General features: G+C 39.2%; 1 protein-coding gene across 2 annotated transcripts in view; it reads right to left on the minus strand.

Annotated features, from left to right (window-relative positions):
- ZNF451 (zinc finger protein 451) overlaps positions 1 to 21,011 on the minus strand; it is a 96,525-nt gene extending 75,514 nt beyond the window's left edge. Inside the window, exons 1-4 of one of the 2 annotated variants that reach the window (XM_079780763.1) lie at positions 20,742 to 21,011; positions 20,170 to 20,253; positions 10,945 to 11,025; positions 1,276 to 9,455 (exon numbers count right to left, since the gene is read on the minus strand). In XM_079780763.1, coding sequence (XP_079636889.1) covers positions 7,968 to 9,455; positions 10,945 to 11,025; positions 20,170 to 20,253; positions 20,742 to 20,762 — 1,674 coding nt within the window. In that variant the 5' untranslated portion in view covers positions 20,763 to 21,011 and the 3' untranslated portion in view covers positions 1,276 to 7,967. Of the gene's footprint in view, positions 1 to 1,275; positions 9,456 to 10,944; positions 11,026 to 20,169; positions 20,254 to 20,741 lie in introns of those variants that run through there. The other variant, XM_079780762.1, reaches the window with a different exon arrangement.
- Positions 21,012 to 24,398: the final 3,387 nt, after the last annotated feature.

A 24,398-nucleotide genomic window follows, 5' to 3' on the forward strand; every position in this document is an offset into this window, starting at 1 on the left:
ATGTTTTCATGGGTAATGTATCCTCTTCCTTCAGCTTAATCTCCTCCAATTCTGGCCTCTTAAGGGCCGTTTCTTACAATTCAGAAACCAGAAACACAATGTTCCCATGCCCTGCACACACTGATTCCTTCACCCGATAAAGCCACATCAAAATCCTGGCCTTGCTCCTATTCTCCACTAGTCCAACTAACACTTTTCTGATCGTGTTCCAAACTTCAGCTCAAGAATTTGGTAAGAAAAGCTTCCTTGACCCTCCAGATGAATCTCTCTTTTGTCCCAACTTCATCACAGGCATTCCTCTAAACAGGATAATTACACTGTATTGGTATTCCTTTCTCTTAATATAACATCTCTTAACACATTGCAGACGGATCACGAGAATTCTCATGCCTTCTGTTCTAAGGCTCGTGGCCAATCATACTTTAAAAAGATATTAGCTTGTAAGCACATGTAATAAATAACTTCAAAACGCAATGGGTATTTAATTTTAAAGCGTGCCTTTAACATTTTTGTAAAACATTTTTTTGTACTCGTTCAATAGAAACTTATCTGGCCACTGGGTAAAGCTAGCAATAAACTACTGGTCCACAATGTGTTAACTCCCAGCATCCCCAGACATTCGCCTGCACATGGCAATTATTGAAAGAGATGTTTAACAAATAAAAAGATTATTGTTTTCAACACTGACACAAAATGACAAAATACCATCCATTAAAAATTGTGTACACGTACCTACATATCCTAGCTCTTCATTCTACATTCTCTTTAATTTTTTCTTATTGTTTATTATGAACATTTCTTAGCTTGCTCTTGTGAAAAGAGACTATTTTACTTTAAATGTCTTTCAATGACAGTCCATTGCTGGGCTTGCAATATAGTTGAATTCAGCCTTAAAAAACTGAAAACAAGAGGAACATGATCTGATGACACGAAACTATTACATGCTATTAAATACATCTTAAAGTGTATCTGTATTTATATCCAATACCATCCCACAGTAACAAGAAATCTACCAATATGGACAGAAATAGCAGAACTACTGAAGAAAATCTATATTGGGCTTTCGAGTTTTCAAAGTACTTCTAGGCATTACCTCACTTGAAAGTAGAAAAACAGAGGCTCAGAAAATAAGTGACTTGTTAATACTCAGGTCAAGGTGTTTGGAATTCAAATACCATGTGCTTTGCATCATTCTACCTTCTTTCCATTAAGCCAATTATCCTCAAGTTACCAGTAAAAAAAATGTTTAAGTGTACATCTCAAACAAAATGGGTGTAACAAACAAAAAAGATAGAACAAAGAAAAAAAAAAAAGCAGTAAGAACCATTACTTAAACCTGGGGTGGAGAACCTTTTTTCTGCCACGGGCCATTTGGATGTCTCGGGCCATACAAAATTACCAACTTAAAAATTAGCCTGCTTTATTTGGCCAAACATTTAATTAATTCACCACTAATGCCTTGGCAAAGCCAGACCAAATGATTTCATAGCCTTATATGGCCCCAGGGCCAGACTTTCCCCACCCCTGACTTAAACAATCAGTGCTGAAAATAAATATGATGCAAATAAGCAACATATGAAAGAGAAGCCAATGACTATGCATCAAGAATAATCTTAGTCTAGTACAGTAAAACTTCAATGGGAAAACTAAGATGTTAGGGTTTTTTATCTGACAAGCGAAATAACCAGGAATTAGTTAATATAAGGCATCAAATACTAAGGGTTGAGAGTACAGACAATTACAAATACTAGTATATATCAAAGATTAATGTATATCATGGAAGACAAAGATTAGTGTATCTCAAATTAGCTAATCAGAGAGGTAAGATCTGAGTGGGACCTTGAAAAACATAGGGAGGCAGCCTAGTAGAATGTTGACTTGAGACTATGAAGGAATAGAATTCAAAGCTCAGTTCCACTGCTTGAGCAAGTGGCTTATTGGTAAGTTTCATTTCCTCATCTGCAAAATAAGGATGAACGTCTACCTCAAGTGCCTTGCAACTAGCAGTCTAGTAAATATAAGTTCTATAAGTGAAGTTTCTCTCCTCTACTTCCTTCTCAGGCAGATGACAATTAGACTCAAGGCTATCAAGGTGCTTCCAAGATCTATCAAAATATATTTTTGCCAAAAGTAAAATCGGTGCTGTTACAAGCTATTAAACAAAGACCAACATGCATGCAACTCTGTGCTCAGATTCTAAATGAGACTATTACAAATTAACTATATTCTACCCAATACAGAAAGGAATGGTCTGCACACCTAACAGCATGAAGCTTAATGTAAATAAATGTTTTAAAAATAGAACTGAAAATTTAAAACTGGTGACAAAAATTGTTTTCCCCCATCATTTACATCATTGTTGCATCACTAATTAAAATAAGTACAGATAAAGCTGACCACAAACCAACTAGTTATTTCAGCACATTACTACATTATAAATGAAAGTATTGTGAAACATAGTCATCATAAATAAAAATGGGAGTTAACAAGAGGTCTAATTATAGCCCTTAAAATTGAATGCTGTGATAGAACCACGCTTATGGGCCGGGGGGGAAAACAACAACAGAAAGCATAGGATAGCTCCTGGGGGAAAATAGCATCTCAAAGTTAGTCTTACAAAGGGACAACTAACAAAACTCATACTAACCCTTGAAATATTTAAGGTCAGAGGAAAATTTTTAAAATTATTACAAGATATAAAGCACTTACTTCACCTCTACCAAGGAATATATTCAGGAATATCTGAAAACTCAATACAACTTGAGAGAGCTCCTAAGTCCTAAAAGTACAGACAACCTGAGAACTCTTGTTGAATTCTTAACAAGGCATCAGAAAGTCTAATAGACCATTTGAAATGGACAGTTACCTCAACAAAACCAGTAAAGCCCTTAAGACCTAGAGAAAACTGGCTAACTTTAAGATACAGTACACATCTCAGAACTGTACTATAAATTCATGGTGAAGGGACTAAAATCTTTATACAGAGAAAAGATGCAAGTGACCATAAGCTATATGTAATAATACATTTGTATGAAGAATATATAGAAATGAGAAAATAATACTACCATTAAACAAGAAAGCATTAAAAACCAATGAAGGTTCAATAGATAGGGAGTAGTTTAAGAGACTGGACTCACTACTTTTTTTTTAAAGACATTATAAGAGAAAACTAGAAAATCTCTTACAATAATGCTGAAGGCATTATATTTAAAAATACAAACATAAAGCCACATCAAAATCCTGGCTAATTCTATGGGTAGAATGAAAAATATAATCTACATTAAAGAGATTAAGAAAATCAGATACCACTGTAGAAAGAGGTGTTACATAAAGAAGAAGAAAAGATCAATACAAAGAATGAACTAACTGATATGCTACCATCAAAAGGTCATGGTTGGACTGTGATTGCTTCCAGTGATAGCCAACTGGAAGCAAACATAATTTCCAGTAATAAGATACTTCAATGGTATCAAACACTACTATAAAAAAGTTTTCATTATATAAAATCAAGCAAATGAAAAGACCAAGTAGTACAAAAATATCATTCCACTAATCAATAAGAGAAAAAAGATTTAATAAAACAATATTCTCATCATTCACCAAGGAAGGGAAATTCCGTTAAGGACATTTTAATGGCTTACAAAACTTGTTCTATCTGGAAAAAACAACTAAAATATTTTCATTCAATGCAGTGATCATCAGCTTACTGATAACTTCCACCTGTATATTTTTGTTAAGTGTATCCACTAATGAAAAACTATATAGAATGGATCTGGCCAATGCATACAGATATGACAATTGGACTTGTGGTTAACATTAGGTAAAAAATTATAAATTTCAAAATATGATGGAACCTAAATAGTGCAAATCACGGGCAAAATATGCCTCACATTTTTAAAAAAGTTTTCAGTTATTGCAATCTTTAAAACTCTTTCTACAAAGATCTAATCCATAATTTCGGCCCTTCATTAGAATTCCAATCAATTAATTACATCCTCAAGAATACTGAATGTGGCATTTAATGCTGTTCATCATGTCATTCAACTCTGTATCCAATTTTATAACTAGAAGGGATTCTGGACTGTGCCTATTCCAACCTCCTTGTATTTGGTAATTGAGAGTTTATCCTGTATGTATTGGGACCTCAAAGACATTACTAATCAGATTACTCAGTACAGTACTAATGTGATATACTAAATAGTATCCAAGTAGCCTGAAAGAGTTTATGCTCCTCTCAAATGCAATTTTGAGGACTAAGTAAATAATGAAATTATACTGATAAAGAAGCTGCCACACAATTTTTAAAAGTTTAAATTGCAATTACAATGATAAGGAAGCTGTCACACAGTCTTAAGAAAAAATAGAAAGATAAAGTGTCAGCAAATTTACTAGTTTTTCCTAATGTCAAATATAAGCTGTGTTACCATGGCTAGATAGGAGACAAATGACTCAATCAGAAAGCCTACAATCTACAGATAGAAAACAAAGTTGCCTTAATGCCCAAAATACTGAGCCAATCACTATTAACTAAAATGTACTAAATAAAGGAGGGACATACCCTACAACCTTCTGAAATGGATAAACAGTGCTATAAAAAAAAACAACATTCAGAAGGAGAGTACATTTAGATAGTGCAATTAATTGTACAAATGAATAAACTACAAGATTAAAAATCACTGTACAAAATTCACTTACCACCAGCAACATATGCAAGACATCAAAATGTTAACTTTTAAACATGTGTGAAATTTAAAAAGGCACTTCATATAACAATTAATGGAAACGGTATTTCTCCATACACAGTAAGTACAAGAAATCATATTGTGTCCACATATATTTTATGTCTAGTCAAGAAATAACATTTTGAAGAAAAAGGATCATTAGATACATTCCTTTTGAGAATACCAAATTATTAACTTACAATTATTCCAAGGCCTCCCAGAAAACCTAAAAGTGTTTAAACGTAAGAGGTTAGCCTAATGGAGAATTTTGTCACAGGCTCTGCACATCACAGGCACAATATGAAAACTTATCTAATTATGAGTTCCATACGCTACTGGGGTTGTCTCCGGACTAAGTCCTCATTTTTAGTTTCATAACACCATCATCATTCAAGTATGTCAGGGAAAGATTTTAAAATAACAAAAATCAAACAGCTTAAGGATGTTTCTTCTGTAGACAAGAAACTAATCTATAACTACAAACTGTCCCAACTCTATAGCATCTTGATCCTATCCCCACTCAATTGTCAAATCCCTTCAGAAGTTACCTACTTGATTACCAAAATTCAGTAATTTCTAAATACCTTTTTACTTGTAGGAAAATCCCCTGGAGAGACTTGGACATAGCAATTAGAGAGTGATAAAGCAATGTTTTCAGCTTTATTACTGAGCAACATAACATGGGAGAAAGAGAATAGCAATGCTGTTTTAGAAATATTTAAGAAAGGAGGAGCTACTCACAACAATGTACATATAGCTAACACTACTACTGAACTATACACTTAAAAATGGTTAAGGTGGTAAATTTTAGGTTGTCTTCTTTTAACCACAATAAAAAATTACAAAGGAGGAGCATATTAAGCAGAAGTGCCAACACAATTTCAGAAAATCATACTTAAAGCATCATTTAGTTTGGCTTGGTTTCTGGAAAATAAGAGTACCTCAAAAATCAAGTTTGTGGCCGAGGATTTAATTCAAGGAAGGAAAGGAAAAGTGGGAGCAGTCTGAAGTAGCCTTAGCTAATTTGGAACACCTATGTGCAGACATACAGAACAATTCCAAGGTCTCTCTCTCTCCAGTGACTAGTCCTTTCACAGAAGAAACTGTAGTCCCATGTTGATGGCACATAAGACTACTTTACTGGTGTAGTACATATCATGTATTATTAAAATCTTTGTATAATTTCTTAGGCCCCTGTTTCTTTATAGGCAGTTAATTAATGCTCTTCTAGAGTTCAATTGGAAAGACAGTTCCTATAGCACTGGCATGGATCTAAAGTAGTAGAAGTAAAACTTTGTGGAAATTCAGAAATATAAAGGTAAATATGAACCGTAGATATGACCAAACTTGCAAGATGATGATCTCAAGACTGTAGTTTAGACTTAATCTACAAATAGGACTAAAACAATACGCTCAAAGTATCTAAGTAAATAACTTCTTTCAAGTAGGGATTTTTGCCTCTTCAACCTCTATAGCACAAATATGGTGCTGAATATGGTTATGATGGAGAGAAAGAATGAGATTGCAATAAATTATTAAAAAGTGGGGCTCCAGGAAAACCGTCAATTACCATTGTGCAAGAACTATGGCAAGAAATTGAAACCACATGAATCCTAAAACAGTGTTATATTCCACTAACAGTAGACCCAAAATATTTCGATCAAGCAGATAAAAAGATGCAGATGTTTGACAAACAAGTTACAAAGTTATAAGACTGTCAATTTAAAAAAACTATTTTGGCTGCCAAGCAAGTAATACTGGGTCATGTATTCAGACCCCTCAAACTTGACAATTTTCTCCATTTCTGAAGTCATGCTGCGAAGACAAGGATCTAAGGGCTGGTATACAGTACAGCCACTCCCTTGAGATTGAAAAGATACTGTGAGACATGTATTTGAGGTATCTGCTGCTAGTTCCAGGATAGTGGAGAACTATTAATTAAACCAAGGTCGTCTCTCATGGTAAAAGTCTGACTAGGTTAAGGGAACAATAAACAAAGAACATGTCACTGAAGTCTTGATTTCAGATTTTTAAGAAATCATTAAAGGATATATCATTTAAATAGATATCCAGAAACAGAACTGTGTGAGATGTTCTCTTTACTACATCAACATTTATAGTCTAAAACTTATGGATTTCTCAATAGCATCAATTGATGGCATTCCTCTTTATTACAGTAAGAGAACTGGATTGTCAGGCATGTTTGGAATTCTTGCTCTTTTTAGAGTTCAGATTTGCATGCCTGGATGGTGTAACATCCTTTATTTCCAGTCACTAATATACATATCTTGTTTTGTATTTAAAGTGTGATGAATTATCAAGCTTAAAAAATTTAACTGTTTAGAAGGTGGATTTAAGAAGGTCATCTTGGTGAAAGGTCCAGATTATCCTGAGAGAACACCATTACTGGGTCTCACAGCTTGGTGATTGATACGAGTTTGATAGGTCAGATGCTTATAAGTGACAACAACTAAGAATGCTCTCATATGTAACTTGGAGTGGTAATGGTATGATAGCAATCAGTCTTGATGAAGATAGTTAACTGTGAAATTTCTAGACATTATAGGTAGAAAAGTCTTTTTCCAGCTGGTGCCCACTGTAAGCCTGTAACATCTAGTCATCCCACTGGAAGCAAACTAGATTTGGCAAAATTTGACTTGAATTCCAGTTCTTGATATACAGCTTCATGGTTGATTTTGAAGTCTCACAGAGCTTGAGTTGTATGCACTCAGTGAGTTCATCCTGATATAAAAAGATTTGTCATTTTGTAAAGATCCGACAAGCAAAGCCTGAACAAGGAAGCACTGATAACCTAAAAATGAAGGATTTGCCTCTGTGTTAAACAGAGATCTGGTAAGTAGTGGGTTATTTCCAGGCCATAAATCTGCTGGTCCTCAATTTACCAACAAGATTTTCCTGAGGAATAAATCTTTATATTTTTCTTTGATCACAAGAGGATTCCGATTCCTGAGTACCTTCCTCTGTACTTACTTTGAATCAGAAATAATGGGTAAATCTTTGTCCAACCCTACTTAGATGAAAAGTCTCCACTGCTCACTTGGTCAATAAGCATAATTTTATTATATACTTCATTCCAACAGTCTAGAATTTAAATGTAAGCTAAAGCAATTCCATACATGCATTCAGTTTTTGAGGTGACCTCCTACATGTAGATCTGTTTAAGTCAGGAAGAGCAAGTAAAATACTTAGGATGTTGGATGGCTATACTGCTAAACAAACAGGCTATTAATTCTTGTATCCATGGCGTTCTGGAGATTCTCCCTTTTTTCTATATCTATAGGGGTGGTTTCGGGGTTTGTACCAATCCCCTTTGGAGTACCCTCTATTGTGATAATGTGCTTTCTGATCATGACTATAAAAGTATCGATGTTGGTTATAATATTTGTTGTGGTCTTTATAGTCATTTTCTTTTATACTGTTTTCTTCTGCAACAACAGCATTCACATCTTGTCCAAAGAGGGAAGTGCCATCAAAGGGCAAGTGTGAGATCTTCTCCTGGGTTTTCTTAGTGAGAGATGTAAGTCGGAGCCAGGCTTGCCTTCTGTAGTCGACTGCCATTGCCATAACTCTGACTACAGAGTCCATTATGTCCCTAGTAGTACAAAGCTGCCAAAGGCCTGCATCCATACCATCAGATATTATACATCTTGCTTTTCCACGATCAAACTCTGGGTCATGGACCAGATCCTCCATGTCTTCCCAGAGTTTACGCTGATATTGAGTCATATAGGCCATGTAGCTAGCAGCTCGGGCTGCAATGGAAGCAGCATGGTAAAATCTACAACCCATGACCTCCATTTCCTTTGAGGTAGAGTCTAGAAGAGATGTTGTGCTTCCTCTTTTGCTATGCTCTAATGCTTCTACAATGGGACCCTCAGCTGGAGGATTTGGTTGAAAAGGAGAGGTATCCTTGGCCACAGGATATACCCTGTGTCCCATGAAAGAAGAAGGATGGCAATCAGCAGGGTCTTTAAAAACCTCAGTGGTGGCAATTCTCAGAAGAGGATGCAGCGGAGGAACCAGACGTTTCTTAGAAGTCACATAATCAGGTTTCCCGTCACATGACTCTGCTTCAGATTGTAATGTTACTCTCTTTATAACACCTCTCTGTTCCATTCTCTTCAAAAGACCTGTGAAACTGGTCTGACTGGGATCAGCTGGCTGTCCTTTGTCATCAGCTGAGGGGGATTTGCAGTCTACTTCTTCTTCAACTGTGGATAAATTCTCTTCCTTGGAGGTGATGTCCCAAGGAACTGAGGAGTTCTCACTTGGCCTAGAATGATGAAATCTGAAACAACTCCTGGACTGCAGATCACGTATCACTCGGGACATCTCAGCCACTTGTGTCTGGAGATAGAGGATGGCATCCTGTCCATGCTGTGAAGCTGAAGACTCTGGAGGTAAATCCTCCTTGACCTGTGAAGAGGCCAAAGATTCTTGGGGGACCAGAAGTGGAGATGAAGGCAGATTCTGATAATTTTGTGATGGTTTAAGTGTATCTGTCTCAGAGATCTTAAAATCTGAATTATTCTGATCATTTTTTTGGTTCTCCAATGGGTTCTCAACAGAAGAAGGTTGAGAAACTATCCTCTGTGGACTGCTGGTACAACTCCCAGAGGAGCTGTTGTCTCCAATGGGAAGAGGAACACTGCAGCTAGAGCACATTTCTGGGCGATGATTCTCAGAGGATGGCACCTTAGACTCAGGCATTCTCTGGGTTATCCACATGAACAAGAAAACCAAGGAAGAAAAAAAAATGCTTTTAATATGTTAACTTTCAAGTGCAGAGATGCATGTCCAGTAAGTAGAATTCAATTTTTAAAAATTACTATAAATAAAATAATGAATGATGCAATCCACTATTGGTCAGCAAGGGATCACAAGAATCAATTCCACAAGCTTCACTTTCCCAAAGACCCAATACCAACTACTGGCATTAATCTGGCACTCTGTCCCTGAAAAAAGAGAATATAAACAAGCCCAGTTCAAGTGGTGCCATCCTAGCCAGCTGCTTGGTCCCATGCTAGGATAAGAGGTGATAAGACCATTGGTGATAACAATTAAAAAAAAAAAATCCCATACAATATAGTTAAGACAATAAGAAGGAGCTAATAACTGCAGAGAACACTCAGGGTAAGTCCCACTGAGGGAAAAAAAAAGTTTTTTTTAAAAAGTCCTTCATTGTAGAATCACTTTTAAGCCCCTTTAAAAATTCTCCCATTCACTCTCCACGAATAACAAAACTTTCCAGTTGCATAGTCCTACTTTATGGTTTGTAGTTTTCAAAGAGCTCAAATATATTTTTGTTACCTCATTTCATCCTCACAACAACCCTGTGAGGTAGGTACTATTTTTATTTGATAAAGAAACTAAGTTTAAAAAGCTACTTAATTTATCCAAAATCATAGAATTAATCAGGAGCAAAGCTGAGACTAAAACCTAGATATTTTTATTCCAAGTCCAAGTCTCAATCCTCTTTTATTACAGAGCAGAAGCTTCTGGCCACCTTGAACAAGACCAAGGAGTTCTGTAATCCACCAAGAAAATAGCCCATTAATAGCAATTTGGGCTACAACAAATGTAGGACAAGAGCGCTACAAAGGGGGGCTCAGCTACTTTGGCTCTCAAAGTAATGAAAGTATTAAAGGGTTAAACCCACAACCAAAAAAATCACAAGTAAGAGAGAAAACTCCAAATATGGGGGATAGAAGAGGTTAAAAGATATGATGTCTAAAGTAAATATATCACCTATAACCCTTCCTACATGCCATTTTCTAAAGGATCTTCACATATCCTTTCTTCCAAGATAAAACAAATTTTCTGTGTCTACATGGTTCTGGATGAAAAGGATCCAGTTTTATAGGGCACCTGAAGAGAAATAGGAAAGGAGAAGGACATAAGGAGCCAAAAAGCTTGCAGTTTTTATTCCATTTCCCTTTTATCAGATATCATCACCAAGGCTTAGAACTTTCCTGTGTCGTGTCATCCTTTCACACCCTCAGTGAAAGTGAAGAAACAAAACTAAAAGTAGAAGATATTCTGGGCAAAGGACTCCTTGGACTACCTATATGGCCCATCCTAACAGAAATGGGCCATCCTCTAAAGCAAAAAACACAACCATCATTGATCTGATAACTCTCTTTAGAGAATGCCTAGTAAATGACAGAAGTAAAGAAATACAAATCAAATATAATGTACTTACATCACTATGAGAGGTGCCAGGCTCTTCATCATCACTGCTGACCAGATCAATATATTCAAGAACAGGTCTTAATGGTCCTTCCTAGGAAAGAATTGAGCAAATTAACAAGTCATAAAGAGTTATTCAAACTAAACTAGCATTTTAAACAATGTTTGTTGGGATTGGCAAGAATTCCTCTGAATTCCTTATGGCTGGCAGAAAATAATCAGAATGCAGAGAAAAGTATTCAGAGTGTGTACATGAATAAGAAATGACGACTAGCCCTAACTGGTTTGGCTCAGTGGATAGAGCTTCGGCCTGAGGACTCAAGGGTCCCAGGTTCGATTCTGGTCAAGGGCATGTACGTTGGTTGCGGGCACATCCCCAGTAGGGGGTGTGCAGGAGGCAGCTGATTGATGTTTCTCTCTCATTGATGTTTCTAACTCTCATCCCTCTCCCTTCCTCTCTGTGAAAAATCAATAAAATATATATTTTTTAAAAAAGAAATGACGACGAGAAAAAGAAATGATGGCGAGGCCTAGGAAGAGGAGCCTAAACCCTGGTAAGAGTATTGGGACTATGTCAATTAATACAGAAACAGGCTATAAGGACACAGATATTATGAGCCAGTACTTTTCAAATGTGATGGGTATCAATGGTTTGTTAGATATCCACACTCAAAATCATGGAATTCTTTGACCAAAAGCTCAGCTTCATCTCCCACGTTTATAGAGTCAAACATTAAACCTAATTCTTCTCCATCCTTTCTTTCCATCTATACTGACTCTATCATGAACCAGTCCTTGAATGCTAGGCTTAAAAGCCTTGATTTTATTCTATAGGCAAAAGAGAATAAAAACTAACATGGGAGTAACATATGAGACTTGTGCTTTAAGATAAATCACATAAAGAAGTATGAAGAGTGGGAAAGGCAGAATAAGTAACCAGTCCAGACACATAAAAATGCAGAATTAAAGTAGTGGTGACAGCAAGAATATTGTGGTGGTGCATATAGAAGAGAATATATGGGTATAATGGAGAGAGGAGGGTGGGGAGCACAAAGATTGGCAAACAAAATCCCAACAACAACTAGAAGTAAAAAAGTGGTCCCCTAAGGTTTCAAGCTTGGGTTTAACTAGAAGGATACTAATGCCACTGATATAGATTTGGAATACAGAAACACAATGCTGATATTCTTTTGCACGTAATGATGTGATATGCCAATGGTACACAGAGGTATTTGGCAGAGAACTGGAAATGCAGGCCTGTAATCTGGACATATGAAATAACTGAGAATAGAGATTGGGGAGTGGCTCCCCTAAAAGCCTATTAACTGTAGCTTTAAACTGAAACTATGATGTAACCAAAGAAAAAAAGCAAAGAGGACAAAGAAGAATTCAAGGAGGCTCTTGAGGAAATGCTAGAATTTTAGGATTCAGGAAAAAGAGCTATATGAGTAATCAGAGATTGGAAAAGAATCAGGAATGCATAAATTCGAAGAAGCTAAAGTGAACCTCAATGAAAAGTTATCAATGCTAAATGTGACCCAAAACACCAAAAAAAGTCACTGAATTTGGCAACAAGATTTTGAGAGAGCAACTGTCAAGAAAGTAGTGAGCACAGAAGCCATTCTCTAAAAATTAAGCAGAAAATAAGGCAGTAAAGGACATGAGTAGAAAGTATTCTTTAAAAAAAAATCTAGGGGGCGATGGGGGTGGCCGGAGAGAGGTCAATGGGGGAAAAAAGATTTATGTAATACTTTAAACAATGAAGAATTTAAATTTAAAAAAAAAATCTAGTATGTTGATAACAAGAGGAAGGAACATAGGAGAATATGGCTGAAGGAAAGATTTCTTAGGATAGAGAAAGCTGACTGTTGGCAAGCCAAAGAGATTAATTCGATGGAAAAACTAACAGAAAAAGATTCTAGAGTCTGGAGACAGAAGCTAAGATCTAGTTAAAGATCCTCTTCCTGAAAGAAGCATCCAATCTAAAAGATAGCTTGTTTCTCTCCCTGGGCTACAACTTCTCTGCAAGCAGAAAATTACTATTCTTGCAGGTAGGTAGTGATCCAGAGAGCAAAGCTTTTGGGCAGGTATCATGTAACAAAGTAATAGGGATTTCTGCTAAGCTATAAAAATGTAAGTTTAAAAAGGAGGAAAAGAGGGACAGAATTCTCCAATGTATTGTCAACAGAGGTACATCACCTACTTTAAGACTAAAACCTACCACTGGTATAAAGATCATCAAAATCATACAATTAATCTAAGAAGGAAGTAAAGGAGATAAAAATAGCTTCTACTGTTCATATAATTATCTGAGTTTGCACTATTCAAGAAATTGGCATTAAAAAAATTTTATTACATGCCCACAGAAATAGCACGCCAAGAAAGTCCTCAGGTTACCAGAAAAACTGAGGTAGGGACAGAATTTCCACAAACAGATAGTAGGTAAAGAAATAAGGGAGATGAAAGAAAGTAACAGGCACAAAGCAAAAAGTAGAATGGGCAGAAAAAACAGAATAATTTAAAATGGTCACAAAAAACCATCATTCTCATCTCTGAACCCGTGACCATTCAGAGCCAGGATTAAAATATAAGTCAAGAAATAGGAGGCAGAAATGAAAACAGACAAGAGAAAACTACCAGAAATTTACTACTGGAGTGAATCATTGGACTGATATGCACAACTAAGCAATGGCAACTTCATATAACTCACATTAATTAAGAAGAATAAAAAGAAATCAGGATAGGTAATCCAGAAGTGAGAAAAAGCAGGAATCATTTAGGATACCTATTCATTACTCAACAAAAAATTATGGATTTGTAAGTGATAGAATGGTAGAAAGACAACAAGTGTCCGAGACCTCCAAAGAGACAGAGAGGCTGAGTGGAAAAATAAGAAAAGAGAAGTACCCCAAAGGAAAAGATTACTTTATAAACAAATACTCTAATTTCCACAGTGGATATAGAAAAACTTTCACCATAATAAGGGAATCAAAACATTTTAGTACCCCATTTATTTTTCTACTAATCAGTAACATTTGTCATCCTGCCCTGTATAGGGATTGTGCTAAACTTTTCATGCACATGATTTTATTGAGTCCTCACAATTACTTGACAAGGTGAGATACTGAATTACTATTATCCAATTTAACAAATGAGAAAACTAAGTGAGGTATACACCTGGTTCTCTAAACACATAATTGGCTGTGTGCCCAATGCAACTCTGAAGTAGTTCAAAATATACATTATTTTTTTAATAGTGGTGTTTTATTTTTTAATATATAATTTTATTGATTTCAGAGAGGAAGGGAGAGGGAGAGAGAGATAGAAATATCAATGATGAGAGAGAATCATTGATCAGCTGTCTCCTGCACCGCCCCCCGCAACCCGGGCCATGTGCCCTTGACCAGAATCGAACCTGGAACCCTTCAGTCCGAAGGCTGACCCTCTATCCACTGAGCCAAACTGGCTAGGTCGATACATAATATTTTTAAATCCATGCTTATTACCTAAATTTCTGAGATAAGATACTTTTCAATAAGAGAAAAAGGACTACCTGCTATTATCCCCAACTCTGAATAACTCATAACACTGACCAAAAAATAAATTAACTCCCCCAAAGAAGTAATGTTTAAAGCACAAAGACCAAGAGAAAATAATTTCTAATATTTATAATGACTGCTTATATCCTTAACAAGTATACATGCATGTGGTCCTCCATTTACAAGGTATTTTATCTGAATATGCTCCATACCATCAACTAGTAAACCATCATTCTCATCTCCTCTGTACCAAGACCGAATCACAGGATTCTACTTCCAAGGCCACACAATTTAGGAGCAGAAGCACAGGTACAAGCAAAACAGATTAGGAACACAGTTGAATTAATAATCTAAGTTTAAAAACAAATTTTTTTTAAATAAAGAAAGGTTTAATTTCTGTTATTAGAAAATTGATTCTCACACAAATCCAAAACACCAATTGCCGACTAACTGGAAAGTGTTGTTAATACACTAAGATATACACACAAAAAAAAGCTTACCTCAGTCTAAAACAAATATGGATTTAACCACATATGCAAAAATCTAATCTAAAACTCTAATTCATTTGGGGTTTTTTTCCATATAGGTAAGTTAGGGGCATAGTTTACTTCTTCAGTCCTGCCGAGTTCAAAAATTTCAAATGGTTCCCAATTGCCTACTTTAAGTTCAAATATAGTCCACAATTCGAGATCTATACTATCTAGCCCATCCTTTCCTCTCCCACTTGCAAAAAAACAAAAAATCTTATCTTCCACAACTACACAAAATACTGCTTTTCTAATTCTGATGACTTTCCTTATTTCTTCTCAAAAGAACCTTTTAAACACATACAAATACTACATATGGCAAAGTAATAAACTGAAGGACTTTTATTTCTGGTGATAGCACCATGTATTTTTTATAAAAGAACTTTCTACTAGGATTATTTACATAGTTCTCATCTCCTATTTCATGTCCCACACTAAAATACTGATATTTTTGGGTAAAATGTATTTCCAATTAATAGGTGTAGCTCCAAGGTACTTAATTCATGACTTTGCATATTATGAGCTCCAACATTATTTTTATTAAGCTAATTATAACCCTTAAGACACCCAGACAAAAGATATCCTATTTTTTTTTGGCCTATGACCCATTCTACTGCTGGTGAAATATCACTTGAACTATGTGCTCAAGTTATTTATGAAATTATACCTCAGTTTCTTTCACTATTTCCACAGGTTCAACGATTCCACATTAAGCCAATAATCTTGGCTGAAACACAAATCTCATGTGCTATCCTTTTTTTTTTAATCCTTACCTAAGGATATTTTTTCCATCGATTTTTAGAGAGTGGAAGGGATAGAGGGGGAAGTGAGGGAAACAGAGAAGGGAGGGAGAGAGGGAGAAACACTGAAGTTGATTGGTTGCCTCCCGCACAACATGCCTCAACTGGGGCTGGAGATCAAACCGGCAATGGAGGTACGAGTCCTTGACCGAAAATTGAACCCCGTGACCATTCAGAGCCAGGGCTGATGCTCTAACCATGGAGCAAAACTGGCCAAGGCTGATGTGCTGTTCTCAAGTTTATGATAGGTTGCCTCAGCAGTTTTTATACCTTTGTACCTAGAGTAGCACTGTGAAAAAGCATGTCATGGGCTTCTAGGCTAAACAGTTTTCTGTGAGTAAATTAAAATATCCAGTTTCAAAGAAAGACATAAAGATGGCTGAAAAGAGAGTCATGTTACTAAACTAAACAGAAAATGAGAGAAAAAAGACCTAAATGAAAAGTTTTTGTTAGGGTAACATTCTGTTTCTTGATTTGAGCACTGTTTACACAGGTGTACTGGCTTTGCAGAAGTCAAACAGTACACTTATGAATTGAGTTCAATGTTAATTTCAATAAAATATAAATGAAAGGGGTCATTTTGGACCTCTACATCTATATTTTTCCTTTCCTTCAGCATGCTGTTTAGTTTCAGATTCTATTTTTGCAAACCACAGAAAGAATGATGTGCCATCATGTGGATCAAAGATTAGAAAATTAAATTAATTAATAGCAAACTAAGAAATCCAAACCAGAATAAATCAAGAAATGACATCATAATGCTCTTTTCTGTATCTGAATTAATCTTAAGTTAACCAGGGAACTGTTTATTATTTAATTGGATAAGCATTACCTAGAGGATAAGATTGGGTCACAGAAAGAAGTAGAAGAGTCTGTCTCTAAATGCATTTTAAAATAGAATTCAGGTATCATTGTCATTTAGGGTTATCACTACAAAGGCAGAGGGAATGTTGAATAGGTTTCTACTAGTCCTATCTAATAAAAGAGAAACATGCAAATTGACCGTACCTCCGCTATGTCCACCAGCCCCGCCCAACAGCCAATCATGAGCGAGTATGCAAATCAACACAACCAAGATGGAGGTTAATTTGCATATCCAGGCGCAGAGCGAGGACTGAAGACAGTGTAGAAAGAAGCCAAGCGCTGCAGAAGGAAGCGAAGCTGCGGAGAAGCAAGCAAGCGGGGTGGCGGAGAAGGGAGGGAAGCAGGCGGGGGCAGGAGAAAGGGGAGGGAAGCAGGCGGGGCGGCGGAGACCGATGCAGGAAGCCCTATTGCAGGAATCTTCCTGCAATGGGCCTCTAGTCTATACTAATAAAAGAGAAACATGCAAATTGATCATACCTCTACTACGCCCACCAGCCAATCAGGGCAAGTATGCAAATTAACCCAACAAAGATGGCGGCGGCCATGGAGCTGGAGCAAGCAGGAGGCTTGGGTTGCCCCCAGCGATGGAGGAAGCCAAGCTTCCCGCCCACCCTGGCCGACCCTGGCCTCTGCTCAAGGCTACAAAGTTTCAATTATAGAAGATAAATAAATCCCAGATACCTGCTTCCAGCTGGCCCTGGCCTCCACTCAAGGAGGCACTAAAAAAAAAAAAAAAAAAAAAAAAGGAGGGGCTGGGAGCTATCAGCCTCTCACCCAGGCTGGCCAGGCACCCTAGCGTGGACCCCAAACCTGAAGGGGCTGTGGCCAGCCTGAAAACAGCCCTCAGTCCCTTACCCAGGCTGGCCATGCCCCCCTAGCAGGGACCCTCACCCCATGGAGGTGTGGCCGGCCTCCAAACCACCACAGGCCTCTCGCCCAAGCCGCCCCATGCCCCAAGGGAACCCCCACCATGAACCAGGACACCCTTCAGGGCAAACCAGCCAGCCCCCACCGATGCAGCAGGCCTTTATATATACTAATAAAAGGGTAATATGCTAATTAAACTGGGAGACCTTCCAGGAGACCTTCCAGACGTTCTTCTGGACAAAGCCATGGTGGCAGGGCCGAGGTAGAGGTGGTTAGAGGCCAAGAGGGGAGGGCAGTTGTGGGTGATCAGGCCAGGATGGGATGGCAGTTGTGAGTGATCAGGCTGGTGGGGGGCGGGGCCATTGGGGGTAAGCAGACCAGCAGGGGGGCCAATTGGGGGCGAGCAGGCCGTCAGTGGGGGTCAGTTGGAGGTGATCAGGACAACAGGAGGGGCAGTTTAGAGTGAGCAGGCCAGCAGGGGGGCAGTTGGGGGCGAGAACACTGGCACAGGGGGCAGTTGGGGGTGATCAGGCTGGCGGGGGGGGGCATTTGGGAGAGAGCAGGCTGGTGGCAGGGGGCAGTTGGGGGCGAGCAGGCCAGCAGGCAGAGTGGTTAGGGACAATCAGGCAGGCAGGCAGGCAGGTGAGCGGTTAGGAGCCAGCAATCCCAGATTGCGAGAAGGATATCCGACTGCCGGTTTAGGCCTGATCCCTGTAAACCGGAAGTAGGACATTCTTCGAGGGGTCCCAGATTGGAGAGGGTGCAGGCCAGGCTGAGGGACACCCCCCCCTCCTGTGCACAAATTTCGTGCACCGGGCCACTAGTATATTATAATTGTACTTGATACATATAATTCATCTGTCCATTTAGAACTATCAAACCTTTGAAGCTATAGTTGAAAACAGGAATAAATATAAGTTGTGTCAAGCTGGATACACAAAACTGATTGTATATTTTTTATTCTGATTAAAGATATAACAGATTCTCTACATTTAAAATAAAACTTGAGTTAAACTTCAACTGAATACAAGCTTATATTAGTCACAAGCTACAATACAATTCTTCATCCCAGAGTACCACAAAAAATATTTTGGAAATCTTATTTTAATAGATTCCATCTGTGACTTTCAAAGTAAGCCTGTAGTTCATAAAGAATTGTGTGTCATTCTTTATTATATTTGCACAAAATATCAAGATAAGTACTCTCCATTCACAAATATATCAATACTCAGGAAGAACCTGAAATATTTGTCCTAAAGAGCCAGGGAATTTTGTTTCCAAGCATACTTCAGTCATAGTGTCTGGGGGCAGGATACAATTCTTCTAACCTGTCACGAGTTTAGTTTAAAATGAAACTAAAAGTTTAAAATGAAAAAGAGTACCATATATGCTAGCACTGGAGAAAAAGCCACAAATGCTCTTGTGAAAGACTCCTACATAAACCCATTAAAACCCAATACAACAATGGACCCTCACAATGGCCCTAATGTTGTGATACTATAGAATATTGTTTAATAACCAGCTTTACAAAGTTGTCCCAAACAAACACAAATACATGTCATATACTCTGTTAAAGAAAAATTATACACCTTTAATAACAAACCTCAACTACAGTATTCAAAGGGTACTTTAGAGTAGAGGTAATTCTCTAAGCAGAGCCCTTGTCATACATTAACCGTTTTGGGTGAAAATCATCCCAAAATACACCAGACCCACTTTTCCCCTAAACCCGTGGTCGGCAAACTGCGGCTCACGAGCCACATGCGGCTCTTTGGCCCCTTGAGTGTGGCTCTTCCACAAAATACCACGGCCTGGATGAGTCTATTTTGAAGAAGTGGCGTTAGAAGAAGTTTAAGTTTAAAAAATTTGGCTCTCAAAAGAAATTTCAATCGTTGTACTGTTGATATTTGGCTCTGTTGACTAATGAGTTTGCCGACCACTGCCCTAAACCAATGCTTTTAAAGTGTGGTTCCGAGATTTGTCTATCCTTGCATTTTTCCATAATGAAGATTCCTAGACCCCCACCTTCAAATTCTGACTCAATAGGTCCAGAGTGAGGCCCAGGAATGTACACGTATTACTACTAATGCTTGAAGACTGTCTCAAAGGGAATAAACTCAGAAAATACAGTAAGTTCCTGGTGATGCAGGTATCTGCATTATGAACATCAACTGTACTGTGCTGTAATATCATGACCTCAGAGATTTGTGACACCTTCAAGCTGGCTGCCTCCATGTTATGAAGCTCAGGTTTTGAGTTCTTACACCCCTCCTTGTTTTCCACATCCTTCCTCATCATTAGCTGTCCCTTCTCCCTCACCTGTGCGCCTCCTCTTGGAAGATCCTCCTGACCCATTTCAATCCAGTCTTAAGAGACCAGAACTTTGCCTAGCCAGAGTATAAAATGGCCCTACATGAAGGCAGGAGAAGAGTGATGAAGGGGACAACATGTCCCCTGGCCAACAGTCTTTGTGATGGCCACTGTGGTTGCTCAATTCCCTAACCCTCTGCTCCACACTGTCTAGTACCCATCAGACATGCACACTTATTTGTTGGGTGATGAATGAACAGGTGAGGTGTAGTCACATAACCGCTTACCACGCAATCTTTGACTCTGAAAACCCCGAAATGTTGCTACTTACACTCACAAACTGAATGTCATCTTCATTTTCATCCGTTGTGGACTCGGGTGCCCCAGGCCCAGCTGGAGGGACAGATTCTATTATCTACAAAAATAAGCCAAAACACGCTTATCTATACAGCCATGGACGTGCAGGAAGAGATTTCCCCAAAAGGAACGAAAAAGGAAGAGCTTCCAAAGAAACTTAAGAGGACACAATTCCACGCAAACCCGACTCAGAACAGAACTCCATGGAGTCGGATTATGCCTCTGCAAACGGGGAGTTGTAGGGACCAGACGGCGAAAAGCAGCTACGGGCCCCTCCTGATGCCCCATCGGGCTCACGAACGAGGGAGGCAGGCTCCCTGCTGAGGAGCAGGCCCGTCGGCGGAGCAGCAACAACAAGGAGCTCGGGGCCCGGCCCGGGGCCGGGGCGGCCATTGTTGCTGCTGGTTCCAGCTCAGACCTGCAAGATCCCGAACGCCGGCTCGGCCGAGACGCCGAGGGCATCGCCCCGCGGCTGCGGCCGAGCACCAGGCCTCAGCCAACAAAACACAAAACCCTTCGCGGTCCCCCCCCCCCGCCCCCACTCACCTCCGGCCCGTGGTCTCCCATTTCTCCGACGGCCTCACTGACAGCACCACCGCTGCTGCTGTCCCTGTGGCCGCCGCTGTGGCTGCTGTCCCTGCCGCCGACACCGCCACGACCTCCCTTCCCGCCCAGCCCCGCTTGGCGTCGCCGTGACCCGCCCCTGCGTGAGCGCCGACGACGCCGACGCCGCGGGCAGCAAGAGGTGCAAAACCGCTTCGGAAGGAGGAGCGGCCAGCTCGGGCCCGCTATCCTCCGGAGCCTCTTTACCACAGTCCCGACCTTCCTTCCGCCGCACCGCACAGGACGCTGGGAACTGTAGTTCTCTCATCGCACCCGAGGACCAGGAGCTTCGCTGGAAGCGAGCGGAAAAGGGCCTCAAGGCACAGCGCATGCGTTTCTCCGCGGTGACGTCACAGCAGTTCCACGGAGCGGTGGGTGGGCTTGGTTCCATTGAATAGAGATGTGAAGGAGGGTTCGAGTTGGGTTTTGTATGGCTGTGGAAGTGAAGGTCACTTCAAGATGGTGATGGGGACTAATTTCTGAGTTTTTCTTTTTTGCAAAAGGCCAGGAACGTGGAGCTTTAGCGGAAGCCTGAGATCGGGAGAGGAATCTGGTGTATTGAACATCACTCAAGGGCTCCCCAGCATGTAATACAACCTGGGGAGAATATTGAGGACTAGCGCTCCAGTCTCCAGCTTAGCTTGAAGAAAACGGGCAAAGCTGGAGAGCCCAGGGCCCAATAGGACAGGAAGCTGAGACCTAGCTAACCTCATCACTAAGCCCCAGGCCACGACTTTAAAATGTACTTTTAAAAGGTGTTCATGCCCTGGCCGGTTTGGTTAAAGCTCAGGCCCAAGAACCTAAGTAAGGGTCGCCCAGTTGGATTCCTGGACAAGGTCATGTACCTGGGTTGCAGGCGCCTGTGGGAGGCAACCAATCCATGTGTCTCTCTCACATAGATGTTTTTCTCTCTCTCCCCTCCTCCCTTCCACTCTAAAAGCAATGGAAAAATATCCTTGGGTGAGGATTAAACTATATTTTTTTTTCTCAATTATTACCTTTGTAAAATAAAATAGTTGACCTTTTTACAATGTTCACATTCAAAAAGCAGTCAATAAAATAGTCCACTTATGTTCAACTATTGTTTTTAATTTTTTCTCACATAGCACCTTACAAAAACCTTTTTTTACACATCAACAATTGTCAAAGGTTTTGAAAAGAATTCAAGTTGGAAAAGTCTTTTATATCTTAGATTCCTGTTTTTTTTTCTGTATCTATACAAACCTACCATCTGACCAAACTTACCTATGCTTGTAATAATTATTGCATAATATTTGCTATTTTCTACATTTCCTCCAAGTGTTTTAGTGACTTCAGTTGCTTTTCTACCTAGTCGGTTTGAGAAATTTAGAGGCTAATTGAGAATGAGAAACCCGCCTGTGGTGTTCCGCAAGAGCTATATGTAAATATCAAAAACATTTAAATGTCTGGGCAAAACTTGTATTTAAGTTTCTCCTAATGTGCTGGTAAAAGGTCAGTGGAACATTTACTTTAATGGATTGCAGGTAGGAAGAGTTCTTTGGTAATACTCCTGGAAAGAAAGTGTTATAGGGCTAGAGGCCAAAAATTCTCATATCCTTTAATTCAGTTGTTGTCATTGCAAGGATTTATCCTGAGGACATAATTTAATCTGTAAGAAGTTTTATGAAAAATATTTATCACAGGTTTGTTTGTAATAGCAAAAGTTGTAAGACATCTGCCTGTCCAGTGTGGCTCAATGGTTGAGCTTCAACCTATGAACCAGGAAGTCAAGGTTCAATTCCCAGTCAGGCACACAGCTAGGGTTGCAGGCTCCATCCCCAGTAAGGGGGGGGAGGGAGGAGGTGGGAGGCAGCCAATTTATGATTCTCTCTCATCACTCATGTTTCTCTCTCTCCCTCTTTCTTCGTCTCTGAAATAAATAAAAATACATATATTCTTAAATTGCAAGACACCTAAATGTCTGATTGGGGAATGGAATAATTCAACTGTGGCATGTACTCTAGCAACATAACACTATGGTATTTTTACCACCATTGAAAATGTTTGGCACAATTTTCTAAGAGCAGATTTCTCAAAAATGAAACATATTTATAATATTATCAGAACCATGTCAAGCTACCAAGCAAACCATGCCTGAAATAAGAAACCTACTTAAATATTAATAATTTTCTCTGGGTAGCTGGACTATGAGTTTATAAGAAAATCCTTTGAAACCCATTAACAGATTTATCAGACATGCCTGTGGTTTCCACAAAGCCAGGTTTATTTAGATTGGTGTAACAAAGGAGAACAAACCATAAGGCAAAGCTTGGGAGTCTCTCAATCCTAGGAAATTTAGAAGAGATTGGGTTGGATGATTTTAAGGCCAGACTATGAAGTAGGGTACTATTTAGAATGGGAAGCAGCAGACTTGTTTGCTGACTGGTTCAGGATTCAAAATGGAGACAACTATGGGCAAATGTTCTTTGTGTGACTGAGGAAATGTTTTTTGTGTTTTACTTGGGATGCAGATCCATCATTTTGCTTTATAAGTTAAGATCTTGAAGGGAGCCCATCAGTGGGTTTGATAACCACTCTAATTTACTTCTCTTAGATCAACATAATTTACTTCTTTAAGCAACATCATAATAGATTTCCAGATCTCTATATCAGTGGCATTATGTTGATATTCTTCCTTCAACTCATTATGCAACAAAAAAATAATAATAGCTTCAATTTTAGTTTTGTTTTTATTAGTTTTCTATTAATTTTTTTTGCTGTTCTTGTTGGATGATTATTTATAGAACCATCTGTCTGAACATTGACTGCACAGCAGCATTTAAGATTCTGGAGACCTGGTTTTGCAAATTAAATGCATTAATAAGGCTCAAACCCTCATTAAGAATCATTATCCAGTATTCATAAATCTCAAAAAAAAGGGGGAGGGTATGGCTAGTATAAGCCTGTAACTTATTTAAGAATAATTTGACTTGGGTAAAAGAGTTCATGTATACATAGCACCAAATCTTATACTTTAGTAAGAGCACAAACAATTCCAAAGCAATTCTATCATTAAGAACCATATTTGGTTTAGATTAAATGCTCTGGTTTTAAAACCTGGCAACTGAAATGATCTCTGTAACAATTTCTGATGAAGTAATAAGTAGATTTATAGGTATTTATTCCAAAACAGAATATTCTTCTGGGACGAAGGTGGCTTTTATGGACTCTGTTGTCATTGGCATTTCCTGGGAGTTATGGGATCAGAATGAAGATCCTTTGGTTCTAGCTATATATATATAAAAGGCTAAGCACCTGTCTGACTGTTTGACCTGTAGCTATGACACGCAATAACCACCAGGGGGCAGACGCTCAAAGCAGAAGCTGCCGAGCTGCGGTGACTTGGCCGTGGCGGGTGATGCACCCGGAACCAGAGAGGAGGGAGCCTGATTCCAGGGTGTGTTACCTGAGAACTGCCCTCTTGCGACCTGGGACCCCTCGGGGGATGTTGGAGAGCCAGTTTCAGCCCGATCCCTGCAGGCCAGGCCGAGGGACCCCACCTGCCGGAGGGACCCCACTCACTCCTCAGACGCCCTTCGAACCACGGCGCCGCCTCAGGTGTGTTCGGCCGGGGAGGGA

Source organism: Cnephaeus nilssonii (assembly GCF_951640355.1).
Source record: "Cnephaeus nilssonii genome assembly, chromosome: 9".
Classification (NCBI taxonomy): Eukaryota; Metazoa; Chordata; class Mammalia; order Chiroptera; family Vespertilionidae; genus Cnephaeus; species Cnephaeus nilssonii.